Source organism: Pinus tabuliformis, chromosome 4_2 (genome assembly GCF_031772625.1).
Source record: "Pinus tabuliformis cultivar Carrire ecotype Pingquan chromosome 4_2, CPIR1, whole genome shotgun sequence".
Classification (NCBI taxonomy): Eukaryota; Viridiplantae; Streptophyta; class Pinopsida; order Pinales; family Pinaceae; genus Pinus; species Pinus tabuliformis.
Genome location: NC_142304.1, coordinates 622,343,830 through 622,364,401, shown reverse-complemented (window position 1 = coordinate 622,364,401; position 20,572 = coordinate 622,343,830). Strand labels below are relative to the sequence as shown.

At 33.9% G+C, this 20,572-nt stretch overlaps 1 protein-coding gene across 1 annotated transcript; it reads right to left on the bottom strand.

Moving 5' to 3' along the window:
- Positions 1–841: 841 nt before the first annotated feature.
- LOC149170863 (uncharacterized) lies at positions 842–11,374 on the bottom strand. The gene is made up of 4 exons (XM_089425753.1): positions 11,076–11,374; positions 10,839–10,901; positions 8,379–10,749; positions 842–949 (listed from the first exon to the last, which is right to left on the bottom strand). The coding sequence occupies exons 1-4, from the start codon at positions 11,372–11,374 to the stop codon at positions 842–844; spliced, it is 2,841 nt and encodes a 946-aa protein (XP_089281879.1).
- Between the last annotated feature and the right edge of the window lie 9,198 nt (positions 11,375–20,572).

Here is a 20,572-nt window from a genome sequence, read left to right as displayed (position 1 = left end):
CTAAAGTAGTATATGGTGGTTTTGAACATCGTTATAAATATTATAGATATGGGGTAAGAGAGCTTGTCAATTTTCTATATTAGTTTTGATGTAAAATGATTTTAATATATTGAAAATACAATATATCATTTTTGTTAATATTTTATACACTTGAATGCAACATGGTAATAGAAAGAAGAAAAATTAGTTGTGCTTATTTAGAAATTTTTAGAATCAAGAACAATATATAATGGAGAATAAATGATGGCTCTTAATATTTCACACTCTTTCTAGCTCTCCTATTACAATAGCATCCAGGTATTCACCCAATTATTGAGTAAGCCTTTCTAATCCTAGTGCTTGATTCATTGTTAGGCCTAATCACAAGTTGATGACAATTAGTGACAATTAGTGATTGGTGGACATATGCGATGTCAGTCGACTGCAAACATAAATCAGTAGACAAATGCAATGCCGGTGGACTGCAAACAAAAAATATTTTTCATGTATTCGCTTACAATAAATTGATAATTTATTTTCTTTTGGGAATTGTTGATCACGCGGTAAACTGGCCTTTTCACGTGGTTAGTAGTTTAGCTTGCAACCCTGTATTCATATAATACTATGGTTTCAACTCAAAATCTCCCTACCATTCTAGTCATCCCAAGTTTCAATAATGTCCTCTGGAACAGGCTACATGAACGACCTTCCAAGATAAGTTGGAAACGACCATTTTAGGGGAACAAGGTCCACATCCACAACAACATTGCGTTTATGAATGGAGGTTCTGCTGTTTCGATTTAGATTGATCACAATTTTTGTTTATTTGCACGGAATTTTGTGAAACCAGAGTGAAATACTGCTACAATATTTTCGAATATGAAGCCTCTGGTGCCTGAAATATTACATTCCCTACAAAAGCGGTGAAGAGAATGTTTGTAACGCTCATTGACTTGCTGCTTTTGGTTGACTGCACATGTATTCAAACATTTTATGGATATCAACTTTGAATGAAACAACACACTAGAAATAATTTTGGTGGGATGCGTTACTTAAAATTAAACCAGGCTATGTGGATAGTATGACAACCAACGAATAGAGTAGCCACATAAGAAGGTGAATCGTTCTAACTTCAACTGGTCCCTTTGTGTCTCGCAATGAAAACGGAAACAAATTTTCTGCCACTGTCCCCTCACTTTGCCTACATTATCTGAAATGGCTCCTTCCAAATGCATTCAAATCAAAATTTCAACGAAAAATGGCTGTCATTGACTATTTTAAACGTCGGTGACTATGTGTCATCGACATTTTGACACGTCAAAATCTACATGCGATGGTTGATGCGGTGTCCATTTTAATCTTTTTGAAAAGTTATTTTTCAAACTTTGTTGATTATTTCTTTAGTTTACTAAAGAACTCATAGGTAAATATAAAATTCTTAACCACGAGATTAATTAAATCGGTTTTGATATATTATTGTGGTTTAATATCATTGTGTATAAATACAACTTACCTAAAAAGAACATAATTCATTTAATATAGCTAATTCTTTTTATTGACCAATTTACTTAGAGTATAAAGAATAATTATTTTTAAGATAAATGTGAACTTTGTATTTATGATTATTGTTAATAATATTTTAAACTGTTTTGTGGAAAATCCCCGCCAATCACTTTAATTATCAAAATAATTACATATATAGATGTAATAAACACACCCATGTAATGGTTGGTAATGAAAAAGAGGGCATCAATATACAAGAAGTTGCTAAATAGACAAAATATCATACAAAGAAATGCGCTCAAAATGACAAGGCCAATGAAGTACAACATACTCCAAGAAAAATCTTGTGGGGAGATTTTCAATCGTCGTGAAACTACCAAAAGAAGACACGTAAACTCTTGGAGTCACAGATACCAAAGCAAGGTTGTAATGAAAATACATAAGAATTGGGAAAATTAACTACTCAAGGTAGTGTAGTGTTACAAAGAAGCCCAAAATGTTGGTGAATGATTTCAAATATGGACATCTTGAACTATTAAAAATGAATTGCGGGTTAAATGCAAAACATCTCTATTCCAATGATACAAATACCAAATGTAATCTTCAAAATATGCATTGATTTTACTTCCCCATTGATTCCGATCAAGTTGATAATGCAATTATTCAAAGAATAAAAAAATAACTTGTGAGAATGAAATTGGCCAAGTCTTTTAGTAAGAGCTTGAACAAAAAAAGTAGTAAAACAAGCACAACACTTCCAATAAGATGAAAGTACATTGCATGCTCCTTTGGCATGGTCTCTAAAGGTGGCGCAAGTTGTAGGGGCCTTCCAAGACATATGTGAAGTACCAAGCCATTGTATTGTTGCAAACAATAGAGGAAACATAATAATGAGGAATCCACATAAAAGTGAATTGTATGGTTTGATAAGGTACTACTCAATGTGCCATAAGTATACACACTCCACTTTGGAAATAATGAATTATATGAAGAAGAGGACCAAACCGAATGAAGAACTTGAGGGTAAAAATAATTGAGATGAGCGTGTTAGACCCATGTTGAAGCGTTTGAAGACAAGCCAAAGAAGAGGGTAAATCTTTCAAAATCGATAGGAAAAGAGATTTCATAGCCCTAACAATAGATTTAATTCCACTTTTGTATCTTGAAGTGCCTTGATTTGTAATAAATCGAATACTATATTCAATGAATATAAATCCTAAGATGAAGACCAATTACTTGCTCCGTTAATTACTTAGACATTGCATGAATAATTTTGGTGAAGGATGAGAATATCATTAGATTTGAGTCTAGTTCAAAGAGATTGTTGTAGTTGAGGTCATTGTAGCTGAGATAGAGACACCAACTAGAGAGGCACATGTTTTGCATCAATGAATGGGAAATCGCACCCACGAGTTAAGTTTGTATACAAAATATTAATTGAAAACTTAGGTTAGTCTTTCATTAAACCAAATGAAAGTTTAAATAGCTATAGATAAATAAAACAACCTCACAATACTAGTGTGCAAGATCTTAAGGAATATCAACTAAATGAAATAATAAATCCAATTAAAGATATGATCTCAACTAGTGACAAGAATAGGAAACTAAAGGCTATTCATCACCCCAAACCAATAATGATACTCTCCTAATACAAAGGATATATGGAGATAATAATTATCAATAACCTACCTTGAAAGAATAGATGACCTAACCTAGTGACCTATCATACCTACCTAATCTACCCCAACAACATAAATAACCATTCAAACTCATATATTGCACTAACCCACCTAAACCACCTAATTTCTAATGCACCTCTTTAATCTACCTAACCTTCTAATGCATTGGCCCATATGATCTACTAACTATCTATCCCATATAACCTATCCAACCCACTAACCTACCTGATACGTTCAACCCACATACGTTCAACCCACATAACCATGTTGACCTAACTTACTTGGGTCCACTCTAAGTGGAAGATAGCGAGAAGATAAGACACATTAGTTTGACACTAATGGGTCTATAACAACATAATGAGATGCTAGTTCGATAGTAACAAGATGCGAGTTAAATGTCATTGGGAGATTGAAAGGGATTATGTTGATTTGATGCTAACGAGACAATGTCACGACACAAATACAATGCTAATAAGATGAAAATAGACTATAATTATTATTTTAAAATGGATATAAGAACATATAAATTGATGCAAGAGGATGCGGAAAAGGTTTCCCAACTAAGACATAGAAAATAACTCCATGTATCCCTTTTCCCAATTTGGGCACTCAAGGATGTAAGAAAAGGCAGATAAATAACATGTTATAGTAGTGACAACATTTCCATGCAATATAATGTGGTTAAATATAGGGATAATGATATTATATTTTTAATACAACAAATGAAGCATGAGAAATAAAAAGAAAAAATCCTAACAAATGAGGTGATAACTTTAAGGATTTATATTCTTAAGAGAAATCATTGCAAAATACTGCTACAACAATGATTGTCACAACTAATGTTTTCATTTTCCTAGTACCGTGAATTTTAGCATTATGGGAGAAAATACTAGATAAATACATTAAGATATGAAAGTTGAAGTAGAAATTATTGGGGAACCAAAAAGCATGATATTTGGGGTATCATGTGAAGATAAATATCCTCAAAATGGAATTTTTTCATTCGCAACATAGATTATAACAACACAGTTCCTAATTGTGATAGCAACATATACCTTTCTTTTAGAAGACATAGAAGACATAAATTTGAATGCTAAAGATGCAACAATTAGTGTTAGATTTTCTCAACTATAAAAAGAGTTTAGTGCACTAGAGTTAATGAAAAGAATAGAAAAATTAAGTAGGAAATTGAAAGAATCACAACATCACAGAAATTAAGAAATAAGGATTAGATGAAAATAAAATGAACATTGAGAAAAAATAGAAAAACCGTATAAAATTATTATATAAATGGATAGAGTAGAAAAAATGTTTCCACTCCATTTTAATAATAAAACAAACAAAACTAAATATTTATAAAACAAGTACAAGAACACATGCCTCTGGCAATTCTCTAAGCTTCAAACTACTAAGAAAGAAATGAGACCCTGTGTTTGAGTAGGAAAAATATTTCCACTCATCAATTATAAAGCAAACAACACTAAATATTTCAAAAACAAGTACAAGAAAGCATGCCTTTTGCAACTCGCGAAGTGTCAAGCTACTAAGAAAGAAAAGAGACTCGTGTTCAATTTCTTTTTAAATAATGCATTACATAAAACTCTCAAATTGACAGAACAATATGACTTATTTATAGAAATACATTTAAATTTATTTATTATACCATTCTTGTTACAATTAATATATTATGTATCAATTTCTTTTACCGTTATTCCATTCTAAATATTCATATTTTTTTTCCTCCCAATGTAATTTTTTCGATCTTTACAAAGATACTATATAATAGAAATGATCATTGTTGAATTACTTAAATCACAAGAGCATAAGGTAAAATATATGAATTTATAAAATATAGTACATAAGTTTATGATTATCATAATAACAATTATGTATTTTAAAAATATATAGTTATAAATGTATTTAAATTAAATCACTGTTTAAAATAATTTTAAATTAATAAAAAAATCATATCTTAAATTAACTTAAAAAAAAAGTCATATCATCGATTTTCCACTTTAGTTTTTAAAAATAAAAAAAAAAAAAAAAATTACATTTTATATTTATATTGTATTTCAATATATTACAATTGTATTGTTTTATAATTTAGTATAGGGGAGATGTGTAGGCATAATGTAAGTAGGTAGGTAAGTATGTCAACATTTTTTAAATGTTTCGAAAACATTTTGACCCAGTATGGGGTGATGTTGTAGCGATGTAAATATTTGTAAACATTTAACATTTACATGTTAGCTGAATTAAAAAATAAAAATAAAAATGTAAAATTAATAAAGAGCCTAGCATAGGAGAGATATAGAAAAAAAATCGGTCTAGGTGATACTGTAGTAGTGTAAACGTTTGTAAACATTTAACATTTACATATGAGTTGAATTAGCAAAAAAAAAGGTAATGTTGCAGTGTCTATAAATGAGTGTAACCATTTCAATGTTGGCTCAATTATGAATAAAAAATAAAAGTAATCAAAATAGTAAAAATCAACTCGTTATATTGTACTTTTACTTTTATCAATAAAATTACAAAGACCATTTTAGATAAGGGAAAATCATAAAATACACATAATAATAAAATAGATAACATATAAATAGTAACTATAAATTAAGATCCATTTTACCATATAAGTTAAAACAATTGTTGCACCTAGAGTCTTGCTTTGGAAGGAGCTAATAAATTGAGATGTGAAGTGGATAACTTAATTGATTGTTGAGGCACAAGGAATTGCCTAAATTTTGTTGGTAGTAAACACTAGAAAGCCTTTCATTGAAAAATAAAAGCACTAGTAATTCTATACATTTAGAGTTTTACTTCTAGAGAAGTGCCAACGAAAACATAAATAATGGTGGGAAGTAACTTTTGATAAATATATCTGTTTACATCTTATTTCTATCCATTTTTTATGCAACTAGTTTTTTAAATTATGATGGGAAGTAACTTATGTTAAATACATTATTTATATGAGTATGAGCTATTTTCAAGGATTTTATTTTTGGATTAAAAGATAACTACACAAATATCTAGAAATCATGCATGAATATTGAAACCATATCCATATATTATGGCATAAAATATGTAATGAAATGATCCACATGACATTATATTATGTGAAAGCTACAATAAGACCTTCAAGTTATTGTCCAATCAAATGATTGAAAAATATATTTTTAATAATATTGAAAAATGAATATTTATGTTTCAAAGTTAAACATTATAAGTTGCAGTCATCACTACTGAAATAATAATGTTCAATGATCAAATCAATTCATCAATTTCTTCCTTGGTAGAGACTAATAAACATCAGAACACTTACATCTCATGTTTCTAAAATTAAAAACAACCATAACAACTAAATAAATTATAATTTTATTTTACATTATTATTAATTATAAAAGCAATAAACTAGCAATTGTACCAAAAGGTACAAAGAGAGGCCGATAGATTTATGAAGTTGGAATTGTTGAATTTTTATAAAAGGTCGGGCCACCTTCTCCGCTGCTATTGATATTGTACAGTTTATTAAATATGAAATAGAGTAAAAGATATAGGAGACAGAATAGACTGGGAATGTAAGATCTTTATACTGGAAGTGAAAAAGAGAACAAAGCAGCATGTCAAAGCAGAAATACTTAAAGAAAACCACAAGACTTTCTATTCATTCACATGTATTTAAAAACGTTGACATGACTGAAACAAAAAAGAAGAGAATTAGAAAATTTCATGTAAATGTATTTTATTTTAAAAACAAACAACTAACCACTCTATAAATGTCATTGCAGAAGCCCATGTAAGGTATACATATTCCTATATATCTTTTTTGAAAACAAAAAAAAAGATAACTTAACGTGAGTAGCATAACATCTAGCATTCCATGAACAATAGAAACCACACTCAAAAGGCCAAATCTATGTAAACTGAGTTTTTATTAAAATTGTAGGTACAAAAAAACTTATGACACTCCATAACTATGCATCATGTTTGGTGGAACATAGTAGACTTATTACACTTGAATACTTCTAAATATTTTACTTGGTATTGTGTGTTTATCACAAGCAATTATACAGGAGATAGTTACATGCTTTGCAATGTATTTTTTGAAATTTTACATATGGTCTACACATAGAGACATGTTTGGTAGCTAATAACTAAACATATATACAATGAAAGTATTATTTGGCTTCTAAACATATGTACAATAAGAGCATTTTATTACATATAGATGTAATTGACAATGAGCAGGTAATCATATATGCATGATGGGGCATGGCATCGGCAACAGAGTTGTTCCTGCAAATGACGCTGCATTTTTCTGTGTGTGTCACTTTCATGGATGTGAATTGTTATCTTGAGTATTTCTTTTACCTTCTTTAACAATTCAATGGTTGGATGCAAACGGTAAAGAGGCAATGTTTGCTGGGGCAGGATGCTGAATTTCTTGGCAATACTCATACAACAATCATAAATAGCCTGTATCCATACCTGTTTCCATCCAAAAATAAAATATTGTAAGTGACAATGGATGTGTTTGACGAAAGCATGTTTTTTAAAGCGCTGAAGTAAAATAAATAATTTTTTAAAGAAATTTCTAAATTGCAGTGAATGCTAGACCTTGTTGTTCATGGCGGGAAATATTTTGTTTGAATATTTGAAATAAAATAAATGATTTCAAACTAATATAAAATCATATGAGGTTAAATGTAATAGAAAGCAAATGTATGTGAAATTTGGTTATTGCAGCAAGTGGTGTTTACCATGTGGGTAATTCTGGAAAACAGGTTGTACGATTGGCTAGAGTATATTCTCCTGCATAGATTTTGATGCAAGCAATGATTCCTCTTGTTGTCTATGCTTAAGATATGGATTCTTGTGCATTTCTGCAATGCGTGAGAATGGGAATGCTGGATTGATTTGAATGTCTGCCAATGAACGCACTCTTGAAATTGCAGTGAACGTTAGCCCTTGTCGTTCTTTGGTGCCGATGTCTACTGTTGCTTTGTCTAATGTCATTCCTTGTGACTTGTGTATCGTTAAAGCCCATGCCATTTGAAGTGGTATCTGACGGCGTGCACCCCTTGTGATGGGAGAAATGGGTACATATGTTGGGTGTGAAATGTCCCATGGTGTTCCTTTGTATTGTATAAAGTCGACAACCATGAAGGATGGTAATTCTGGGGGCTTTGAACCAATAGAATAAAATATTGAGATGACCTTCCCAAGTGTGCCATTGACGAGGCCTGCATGTACCCATAAGTTGCTGGTGAGCATAACTTTTTGTTCATTGCATAAGAGCACTTTTGCAGGCAAATGCTCATCTTCCGTTGTAGTAGGATTTCTCTGCCTTTGTTGTTCTGCAGAGCAAAGTGCTACTGGGATGTTCAATTTTTTAAGCATTTTCTTATTATGCAAAACAACTGAGTTGTTTATTGCATATAGGTGCATGGATTCTTCAAATGTGCGTTGCTCTTCATGTGTAAGAGACGAACTTGTTCTTGACATTAGGTGTTGCCAATCTTCAAGTGTAGATATTCCATTTCTGAGATTTGTGAGTATTTGCCGGAAAGCAACCTGGGACGGGCTAGCTCCTTGTTGACGAAAAATGGTTGAAAGTGTTATGAATATGTCGAAGCTGCGCCAAAGTGCAGTGCCACGCGATGTCCCAGCGTATAAAGGAATGTCTTTTATAGGTGGTAGCTGGCCTAAATCTCCGACAAGGATAATTGAGCGATTACCAAATGGTGCATTTCGATGAAGAGGGAATGCCTCTCTTAGACGATCATCAATGCGAGTAAGCATTTTTGGACCAATGAAGCTCATTTCATCAATGAGAATGTACTCTACATGACAGAGTTGCTCTTGCAGTTGTAGGAGTGGTTGGCCTTCAAGAGGATGCATTGTTTGGATAGGGATACGAAGGGCGGAGTGAATTGTGAGGGCATTTATGTTGAAAGCTGCAACGCCTGTTGGTGCAAGTAACAACAAAGGGTTTTTGTTTGCTGGTGAGTTTTCCACAAATGCATGGTGCAGACATTTAATCAAATGGGATTTTCCTGTCCCAGTTGTTCCTTGTATGATGATTTTGCGTGGGGGTTTTGGCGAAGGGGTTTTAAAGTGTGAAAAAATAGTGGTGAAGGCTATGTTTTGGGTAGGAGATAATGTGTGATCTTGGGGAAGGTTGCAAAAAGAATGATGTTCGTTTTGAATCCTTGAGCGGTTGAATTCAACGAAATTTATGGCAGTTTCTTGCAAGTGGGGAGGGATAGTATTATGTGACCAATTGTGGTTGGCATCAAAGTCACGGTAGCCAATCATGTCAAGGTCATCAATTGCAATATTGTAACCTGGGTGCAGCTGAGAGAGGATTTGCCATTCGTTCATCTGCATGGAATCAGGAGGGATGTCGGGGGTAGTTTGATCTTCAGTATGTGGGGTTTGTGGGTTTTCAATTTCTCGATGGACATGCCATGGTGTATATGTACCCTTTTTTTGTTCCCAGTGTGCAATAATTTCTGCATCAGTTGAACCAATATCATTGGGGAGTGTTCGGAAGGGGAAATACAATAGTAATTCACTCCAGCAAAAAGTGGCATAAGAAGGATCATCAGAGGAAGGAATGACATTGTAACGGGGCAATACATGTACAATCATTGGTGGGAATATGTGTTTCCATTGGTTTTTTTTCCGCTGGGAAGAATATGACCATGAGCGTGAAGCTTCAAGGAGGGGCAGTGATTCCAATGAGACAGGCCTGTTCATGTATGCAAGGATAAAGTTTGGTGTCAAACCAGGGTTCTCAGTATCTTGTGAAACACGTTTGAAAACAGACTTGTTGACATTCAAAGACCGAAATGTACGGCTGCTGAGAGAAAGAGGTAACTTTTGTAACATATGGCATATTTCTTGTGCTCCAATGTCTCTATCTGCAATGGTTTCTGTAAGGAGTTTTCGGATAACAACAACCGTAGGTGCTTCTGGAATGGCACTTTGTGATAGCCGTGATAGCATTTGACGGTAGCTCTCAGATCTTGTTTCTGATTTTGCTGCATATTTTGAAATATATTTTAACACAGCATGGCGAGAAAGGACTGGTTGGCAATCAACATTTGCTCTCCAAATAGAGAGGAGATCGGCATTGTGAATATTCAATCTTTCATCATTGCGTGTAGGGACATAGGTTTTATGACCTTTATCATCAATGAAAAGTGAAGATGTGGACTTCAACTCCCATGATACTCCATACCGGCAGCTAAGTACATTGTCTTTCTTGCGAAGAAAAGAAGACTCATGACACTTTGTATGACGTTGAATGCAGTTGACAAGCTCTGTATAGTCTTCAAATTGATTGGATGTGAATATTGATGCTGTGTCAAGAAGACATGGGTTATGAATTGTTGATTGCTGAAGCGGAATATTTCGGTGCTCTGCTTGATGTGGATTCCAGGCAGTTACGTACTGGTCGAAATATTTCTGTGCATTAGCAATTTCTAATGCATTGTTCCAGTCAATTGTGTCCATGTTTGGTGCATTTTGTAGCCAGAGGAAGCCATGAATGTGTGCGGATCCTCTATGTTGCCATTCGTATCTGAATATAATATGAAGGTAAAATCTCGTTAAAACATATATATGAAATGTAGAAAATTAATGTAGAAGGAAATGGATATTAAAAAATACCTGCACCAATAGTCTACTGCATGGAGGCCTTTTTGCAGGATTTCTTCGAGAAAAATTGTAAATCTGCAATGCATATATTGGGCTGTTAGATGTGGGTTCTTAATTATGTTTTGGATTTTCCATTGGAAGTGGTTGACTGAATTGGAAGGAACACTGGCAGGCATGATCATGTGCAAGTCATGCCATTTAGTATCAGCTGCACTGAGAGTGAAAAAGAATGTAGGACTTCCTATTTGCGTTATCATGTCAGTCAGCTCAGATCGTCGTCTGTTCCAGAAAGATCGTGTTCCTCGTATGGCTGAACCGAACCGCATTATTTGCTCTGGCAATCTTGAATCTGGAGAGTCACGAAGACACTGTCGTAGGTCTGAAACCGTTGTTGGCAAGTTGTTCTCAATGTACTTTTTCACAAAAACACTAGCAGTAGTTTGGCTACGATGGCGCATCAGAATGTTATAAAGATAGTAGCGGAATCTTGGGTGTTGGCCAAATCGGTTATCATGGTAGTGCAACAAGTGTAAAGCATATTCATGCATCTCAACTTTTGTAACTCTTGGTTGCATGATCATGGCAATGCCTGTAGGGAAGAGTGTGGGGAATGCCATGGCAAAGAGGCCTATGGTGTTGTATTCATTCATCGTTGTTAAAGATATTGGAGGCCAATCGATAGAGCTTGTTGAATTTGAATGGGTCAAGTGCAAATAATTACGAATGTGCTCAAGCTCAGTACTTGAATTTGGGAGTATTGGAACGAAAGAAGAGGGTTGGATTTCTAATGGAGGTAGCATGACATCAGTATCATAAGTAGAATCAATATTGGTTTGATGGGGTTCAAAAGAGGAGGTGGTTACATTATGGAGAAGAGAAGAAATATCGGTAGGGTGATCTGGTAGTGCAGAAATAGCAGATGAATTGAATTGAACATCACAGTAGTAAGGGTCATTTTTTGTTTTGTAATCAAGCGCTGCAAGGACACGTGATTTGCAAACAAAGAATTCATAAGCCTTTTCAGATGGATTTTGCCTTTTCACAATGAGGATGTCTAAGTCAGAAATCATTCGGGGTAAGTATTTGGCAATAGTGGTGATGTCTTGAGGGAAGCTAATTGTATGGCCACTATATTTGTATTGACCACCACGAGCATGAGTGACTTGTAGAATGGGGTTTACACGTACAATGAGAATTTCTTCAACTTGTGTTAACTGTTGAAGGACATAGGGTTGTTCACCAGGGTTCATGTTGTTTAGTTCAGAAAAATGATTGGTAGATTTAGATGATGCACAACGAAAACAAGAAAGTCTACTGTGTAAAAGCTTTGTTTTCATTCCTGGGTATGCTTCTTTGCATATTGTGCAAACATGCATGCTAGAAAGTTCATCAATCCTTTCTCGAAAGCGACGGTGTTCTTCATTAAGGGGAGGGTTATATTGGATTTGATGAAGGTGAGATGGGTTGGTTTGTATAGTTGGGAGAGCATTTGAGGTGGGAAGGGATGTAGAGGAAGTAGTAGGGTTGTTGCGGTTTTTATAAAGTAGTCGCCGCCGTGCATTTATTGTATCCTTTTGTTGTGCATAAAGAAGACGTCGCCGCTCGTGTTTGTCCGCATTTTGATTGTTTTTTGGCATATCTAAACAAGTACAAAAAAATAGTGTTAGTTTTCATAAACAAGTATTGCATGTTTGGAGAATGTATTACAAGTTCTAGAATTTTTTTTTCTTATTTGAACATCAGTGAATGTAGGTAGATTAGTTAGAAGGAAAAACATGCAATTAGGAGTACTATAAAATCATATGTTATTATGGCATCTATTATTGAGAGGAGAGGAGCAAGATAACCAAGATTTTGCTTCCTTCTTCTTTTCTTTTTTTTCAAGTTTGAACAATAGCATGAATAGATTAGCAAGCAAGAGATCAATGTATAGACATGTAAACAACGAACGAGAAAATTATGTAGTAAGTCTTTACAAATGTTGATATCTATATTATGTAAAATGAAAAGTGGTAAACATACATATTTTGGAATAACTTGAAGAGAGTATTTGCAGCAACAGTGTGCATCACAATAACATGGGTGTAATTTACAACAATATGAAACAATGAGTTGTGCAAAAATGTTTGTTTATGTAAAAACAGTGGTGTTTGAAGAGACCTAAAAAAACTTTTCAAAGGCGGTGAACAACAGGTCGTTTTGAAGTGGACATTGCTTGAATGTCATTGAGGGCTTCTTTGCATGCAGAGGCATATTGAATTTCTTCTGAATTTATCAGTATTGGTTGTAAGTGTTGAACACCATTGAAGTAATATGCTTTAATGGAAAGTGTTAGCAGGAAGTGGTGTCCTGAAATTCGGCCACAAATTTCCTGCAGATCAGCTGGTTCGATAGAAAGAAGGAACAGGTCTTTTGCCGTGATTCCCATGAGCTCGTTTCCTGCATCATTGAACGCTATGACATTCTGCAAATTCCCGGTGTGGTCATGTAGCTCAATTTTAAGTTTGTAACGGTAGTCACATTCTGGGAAGTCACCATTACATTTTGTACAATGCCAAAGATTGTTAGAATGCTCCACAACCTTCTTCATGCATTGTTTTCCATTGAAATCTAATGGACATGCTAGAAAGTAGAAGTCGTCCATGTGAAGAGTAGTTATTGTTGCACGAACTGAAACCCATATTGCTTTAGCGGAGGTTTGCATGCCAGCAATTTCATGGAACGTCTTTCGTGGTAGGGCATGTTTCGAAGCAACACCATAGTTTCTACTCAAAGATGGAGAAGAAGAGCTATAACCTGTTTCACGGAACCATGCATGTAGTTGATGAGTTTCTTCAACTTGTGGATTTATGATGAGAGTGCTTGTTGATATCGTCCCTATTGTGGTGCCATTAAATTCAGATACACGACCTCCTTTGATTGCAAGGATTGGTGGGTTGTCGAAAGAGTATAATTCAGCAAGGTTTTGTCCTATAGAGTCACAATGGTCTCCCCATAATGTTACATCAATGCTAAAACCCAACTTGTCTTTTAATATGATTGTTCTCCTTAATGTCTCACTTCCGTCTTTTCGTCGAATTGTTGATGCAGGTGAGGTGGAAGTAACAACACCAATGACATCCACATTCGTATTTGGACTTGCACTTTTTATTTCAGCAATAGTCTTGAAGTGAAAGCTCTGGTAAGGAAACGTTGGATCATCTATGGGACATGGATTGATAGTGGAAGCATCAAACAAGTAAATTTCCCATTTGTTCTTGAGGTGGTTGTAGTTTGGATTTGCTTCTTTAATTGTGCCATTTGAAACAATGTATAGCTGCCCAACTTGAATTAGACTGTAAAGAGATTCAGCCAATTCAGCAAATGCAGAAAGGTGGATCTCTTCCTTATCACGATTGATAAGGTCAAACCCAAAAACTTTTCCTGATCCTCGCACATTGTTGTAAGTCTTCAATGATGTTTTTGCAGATGCTCTACCTTGGATTGACCAGTATTTTCGAGCAGGATTGAGTGCCATGAATGGAATTGTTGTAGTTGTTGCCGTAATTGGTGGAGTAACTACAGAGGGCAAGGTATCTTCTGTTGATGAAGAGCTAACTTGGGATGTACCTGCCTTTGCATGTAGTAGTTTTGATGAGTCCTTCGTCAATGCTGCTGAGTGCATCACAACTTCAAGCTCAACCACTCGGATGGACCTTATGTAAAAAAATGAGAAATGAATTAATGAAGATTTTTTTATTTTCTTTTGTGTAATGCAGGAAGTGTATAGAAGACAAAAAATAGAAAAGAGTAAATTCAAAAGTTGGGCCTTACGAGGAGTTTTGAAGCACCGTGCAAGCGGCTTTTTTAAGCAGAATTATTGAGCCAATTTGAATGTCTTCAGATGCAACTTGTTGGCTATATGTTGATGGTAGCAAAGTCTTGTGTTGATGTGTTCCATCAGATAGAGTAATGCAAAAGTGTGAGGATGTTGTTTTTAATGATGTAACAGAACCAATATCGATTATCTGGAGCAATGGCTGAATATCGGTGGAACCATTCAACAACAGAGGAATGGCATTTGTAGTCAATGTTGGCTCCATAGCATTAATAGAGGGATTCTATTTCTATGATAGTAGTACCTGTAATTCATCAAATCACCACAGCACAAAAGTCATGTAAAGAATAATGTGATGTGAATGAGGGAACTAATCTAGCAAGGCTAACTTTCGATGGTGAAACAATAATAAGGGTAGAAGGTTTGAGAGTAAATTGTCATTCACAACACTATTAAAGATGAGATGACCTTGTAGGTGTTGTCAGTTAAGGTTAGCTTAGGTAGAAGTACTAATGCATCAAAAGATCCATGTGATGTTAATTTGGACTCATCTGTTTTTTCAATAGTAACACCTATTGCTTCCATCAATTCTGATAAGATTTGAAACAGAGCCGTTGCTGAATCAAATAAACAAATCGTTGGTTGTCCACATAGATCCCGTGTGAAATTTAGGAGACTGATTCCTCGAAGATGAAGAATCTGAGTCAGTGGATATCGACAGATTCACCACAGTGAGTGGAGGAAGTCCTAACAACCATCTGGATTGACGGTGAGGGACGAATGTAGTCACAATGACTGTTATATTTTATCAGATAAATTTTAAGGTGATATTCTTTAAGTCTCAAAAACGAAAGCACTCAGGTACTAAAAAAGAAAAAATACACTAAAAATGACAATCGACAAACAAAGTTAAATTACCTTGTCTGATAAACACCAATTACTGGAGATGAAACCCAGTCTCTCAATGAGTAACAGAGAAGGATGGCCAAATGTACGGTTACGGTTACTTTTGAGCTTCGCCCGAACCTCAGATTGAGGGGCCAAGTACTCTCGTGAAGACGAGCACCCTCCCAAAAAATGAAGACAAAGTAGGTCCATCCGTTTGAGGTACCAAGACAGCCCATCCCAGTCACCTTAGGTAAGTACCTAGAAGTTTTGGCCACTAGAGATACCTCAAATCACAGACATTACCAGGGGGGACATAGTCATAGACAGCACGCTGTGTGGGCAGGATACCTGAGTCCCCGACTCAGTTCCGAAATCCTCGAAGGGACCCCCGTTACACAGAATGCCCAAAGGAGATGTAAAAGAAGGCAGGCTACCTTCAATTACAATCCAATGTTGTCTCGTATTTCGCTCCATTGTGAGTGGAGTGGTCCTGGTAATATGAGTGCAGAAGGATTTTTCACTCTTTAACGACACTAGTTTGATTTGCAACCTTGGGTAGTTGACTCACTCTCTTATCCCAAGGTCCTAATATATCTAATGTTGGTTTGCTCTAAAAAAGAGTATCTGATTGATTTTAGTGTAAATTTTAGTGTACTTTCTTATTTGTCTTCGGAGGGGGTATTGACGTATGAATATGATGAGACTCTCGACTCATTAAACCGTGCAGAACAATGCTATAAAAAAAATTTCAATTTCTTATGCAAACAAGTCTTATTCTACACATGTATTATTTCACATATTCATGTATTCATCAGTGCATATAAAGTCATTCAACACTTTGCATAACCGAAAGTTCCTTTTCTCAATATTCCCTAACAACTATTGAACCAAAACAAAGCAGCCTACAACTATTTCGACAGAAGGAGATATACAGTTTATCAGCTTTTCTTTCAACAAAAAATTCTTTTATGAGAGAAAAACTAAAGCATTTTCTTAAAAAATAAATTTTAAGACATCAAATTTGTTAGCATAATAATGTTGCATATCCTAATTTAGCCCTTGGGACAAGTTCCCCCCCCTTTTGGTCCACAAAGTCACTTGAAAAACATGGAAATGGGTCACTAACGCACAACTGAAAGTTCATTTTATCAATATTCCCTAACAACTATTGAACCAAAACAAAGCAACCTACAACTATTTCGACAAAAGGAGATATACAGTTTATCAGCTTTTCTTTCAACGTGAATTTCTTTTATGAGAGAAAAACTAAAGAATTTACAAACCGTAAGGTTATCTGAAAAAGGTACCTGTTACACACATGTTCATCTATTTGACATATATTGACAGGAAGTGTAGAAAGGATCACCTTTGGTTCTTTCTAGATTCGTTTGGGGATTTCTGTGCGGTAAGAAGAACTCCTGACCGGCTCCAAGATGATTCCTGCACAAAAGAACGATTGTGATGTTAACTAAAGAAGCTCGAAATCCAAACATGATACTGAGGAATATTAAACTTTATCATGTCTTAGTCCAAGACCATTAGTATTGAGAATCCTAGAGAGGGAGGTATTGGGTATTCTAGCAATAGCAACACGTTTTTATACACTGAATCCTTGCCTCAAAAGCATCATAAAATGTCATGAACCTAAACTTGAAGTCTGATTTTTTTTCAAAACTAAAAGAAACTCACAGCACGAAAACTGAAACTTTGAAACTTAAATATATATAATCGGAACTTACAAACCATATTATTCAGAGGTAGGATTAAATATGAGTGAAAAAGGGTCTCTTCATAGTGAATATATAGTGAATACGTACACATATCACAAGTGTTTGTACTAATCTCATTGATTCTGATGATGAATTAGTAAAACGGTAAAAGATACAAGTTGGATGGATCCCATTCATTACATAAATATTTATTGAAAAAATAAAATAAAAAATAGATGTCGTTGATCAAGAATGACATGCACTATCATATTGATGGGGACATAATTTAAGTTTATAAAAATGTCAAGTTCAAATGCGATACACATTTTGATCATCAACCTTTATTAATCACAATTGTGTGATTCAGCAGCACCGTATTAAAGAGATATGCCTTCCCATGCCTACAGTGAAGTGTCTGGCAAAATAAAAAACAATAAATAGTGAGTTTGTCTTAAACTACAGACAAAAACAGGAAAAAAAAATTCACCTATGGCAAAATTGCAATCCGCAAGCTTGAAATGTTTATTATCAAACCCACATAAAACAACAATGTGTATTAGTTGAAATCTTAATGCATATGCAACGCTGCATCTCATGTTGATTTAGCAATACGTTGATGTTAATTACAATTATTTCTTCACAAAATGCCAGATCAAGAGATATGCCTTCCCATGCCTATACTGAAATGTCTGGCAAAATAAAAAACAATAAATAGTGAGTTTGTCTTAAACTACAGACAAAAACAGGAAAAAAAATTCACGTATGGCAAAATTGCAATCTGCAAGCTTGAAATGTTTATTATCACACCCACATAAAACAACAATGTGTATTAGCTGAAATCTTAATGCATATGCAACGCTGCATCTCACGTTGACAATGTGTATTAGTTGAAATTTTAATGCATATGCAACGCTGCATCTCACGTTGATTTAGCAATACGTTGATTTAGCAATATGTTGATTTTAATTACAATTATTTCTTCACAAAATGCCAGATCACTTGCTAAGGCTCGTTCCATCCTTGCCTAGAAAAGCACGGAAGACATCGAAAATGTTAAAATCAATCTATCAACTTGAACATTAGGACTTTCTATGGCAGCTTTCGGAGGGAATAGTAGGCATAAAAAATAGATGTCGTTGATCAAGAATGACATGTACTATCATATTGATGGGGACATAATTTAAGTTTATAAAAATGTCAAGTTCAAACGCGATACACATTTTGATCATCAACCTTTATTAATCACAATTGTGTGATTCAACAGCATAGTATTAAAGAGATATGCCTTCCCATGCCTACAATGAAATGTCTTGCAAAATAAAAAACAATAAATAGTCAGTTTGTCTTAAACTACAGAAAAAAAAACAGGAAAAAAAATACACGTATGACAGAATTGCAATCCGCAACCTTGAAATGTTTATTATCACAGCCACATAAAACAACAATGTGTATTAGCTGAAATCTTAATGCATATGCAACGCTGCATCTCAGGTTGATTTAGCAATACGTTGATGTTAATTACAATTATTTCTTCACAAAATGCCGTTGCGGATTCCAGAAATTTTCAGCACGTTAGGTTGAGTAGCTGTTTAAGGTTCATATACCAATCATTCTAATTTCTATATCAGTACTACTACTAATCATGGGAAAAGAGCGATGAGCTCCTTACTAATTAGAAAGAAAAGAGAGCATAAGGAAGGAGAACTCCAAATTTATGTAAACTTTACCACTTAAAATACGGAGCAGATCGACATGGCCAGAGGGACATGAACGCAGGAATTTAATTTTGGTGAAGGGTTAATACATTTGCATTATCTATATTTATATTTATTTTACAAAAACATATTAATTTTTTTAAATCAAACACATTGATTAACGATTTCAGCCACATAACTTTCGAGAGTCACGTAATTTAAGCCAGTTACGAATCAATATGATCTTACTATCGCCATTACTCGTCTTTATCTCTTTTTCTATGTTGACTATATAGTCAAGTTAGGCAAATAATTATGTAGTTTAAATATTCTTAAATTTTTATTTAAAATTAAAGGAAAAGAATGCAATAACGTGTTTAAACTTTACACATATTTAGCTTAGTTGTACGCTGAAAATGGTATTTGGATAATTAATCCTGTACACACATGTATATTACTATTTCTATTCCAATTCCAATTCCAATTTGATTAAAATTTCTACAACAAGGACACAAACAGAACAGTTATTTGATTAAAATTTCTACAACAATGACACACACAGAACAGTTTTTTGGACGGTTTCAATAATGGTTACCATTAAAAAAAATATCGAAAATAAACTGAGTTTTAATTTTTAAGACATTAACTGTACCGGAGACAACTATAAATCGATAGTTAAAGTGAATTATACTAACTATAATTGAAAATGAAAGAATGTATATGTTTGTGTGTGCATTTTAACTATGTATTTATCAAGCATCATCAAATCTGATAAATCTATAATTAAAATGGATTATATTAATTATAATTAAAAGTCCATAAAGCATGAAGAGAAATTAAATCTTATAAATTCAGTGTTAAAATTGATTATACTAATTATATATAACAGTAAAAATAGACACCAAATTAATGTAAAAAACAAAATAAATTATTTCTTGATATAAAAGAATGATATCGGAATTCAGCTGGAAATTATATATTTTTGAAAGTATCACATCTGGTCTAAAGAACTAATGTAGTGGCTCAAAAGCTTGCTGATAAATTACGAATTTAGTAATCGTCTTATCATCGACTTTACTTGGACAACAGATTCACATTGAATTTTGAAAACAAAAGATTATAAAACAAATTTATCATTAGAAAAATGAAATATATTTCTATTATAATAATCAAATCCATACAATATTCACATTATATTGACTCACAAGTTAAAGTGTCTGCATTTGGTCTACCGACGGTCCTATTAATCTTCAATATGAAGTCTCAGCAAGAATCATTATGCGTACTGAATAGGAGCGTTATAAACATATATAACCAGTACAGAGATTATTGTTTTCTTTCTTTCAACTCTGAGAAAGAACCAATATGTCCTCACTAAGACTATTACAAGACAACCTCAATAATGAAACTTAATAAAAACAAAAATAAAAACATAACCAGAATGGGTTTTGACTAAATTAATACAAGACGAAAGGATTTAACATGAAAGGATTTCTATAGATTATAAATTAAAAATATTGACGAAAGGATTTAACATGAAAAGATTTCTACAGATTATAAACTAAAAATATTGAAAGCGACATGAACGTTACAGAATGCGCGAGTGTTTGGTATGTGGAAGTAGGGGAGCCAAGAGAA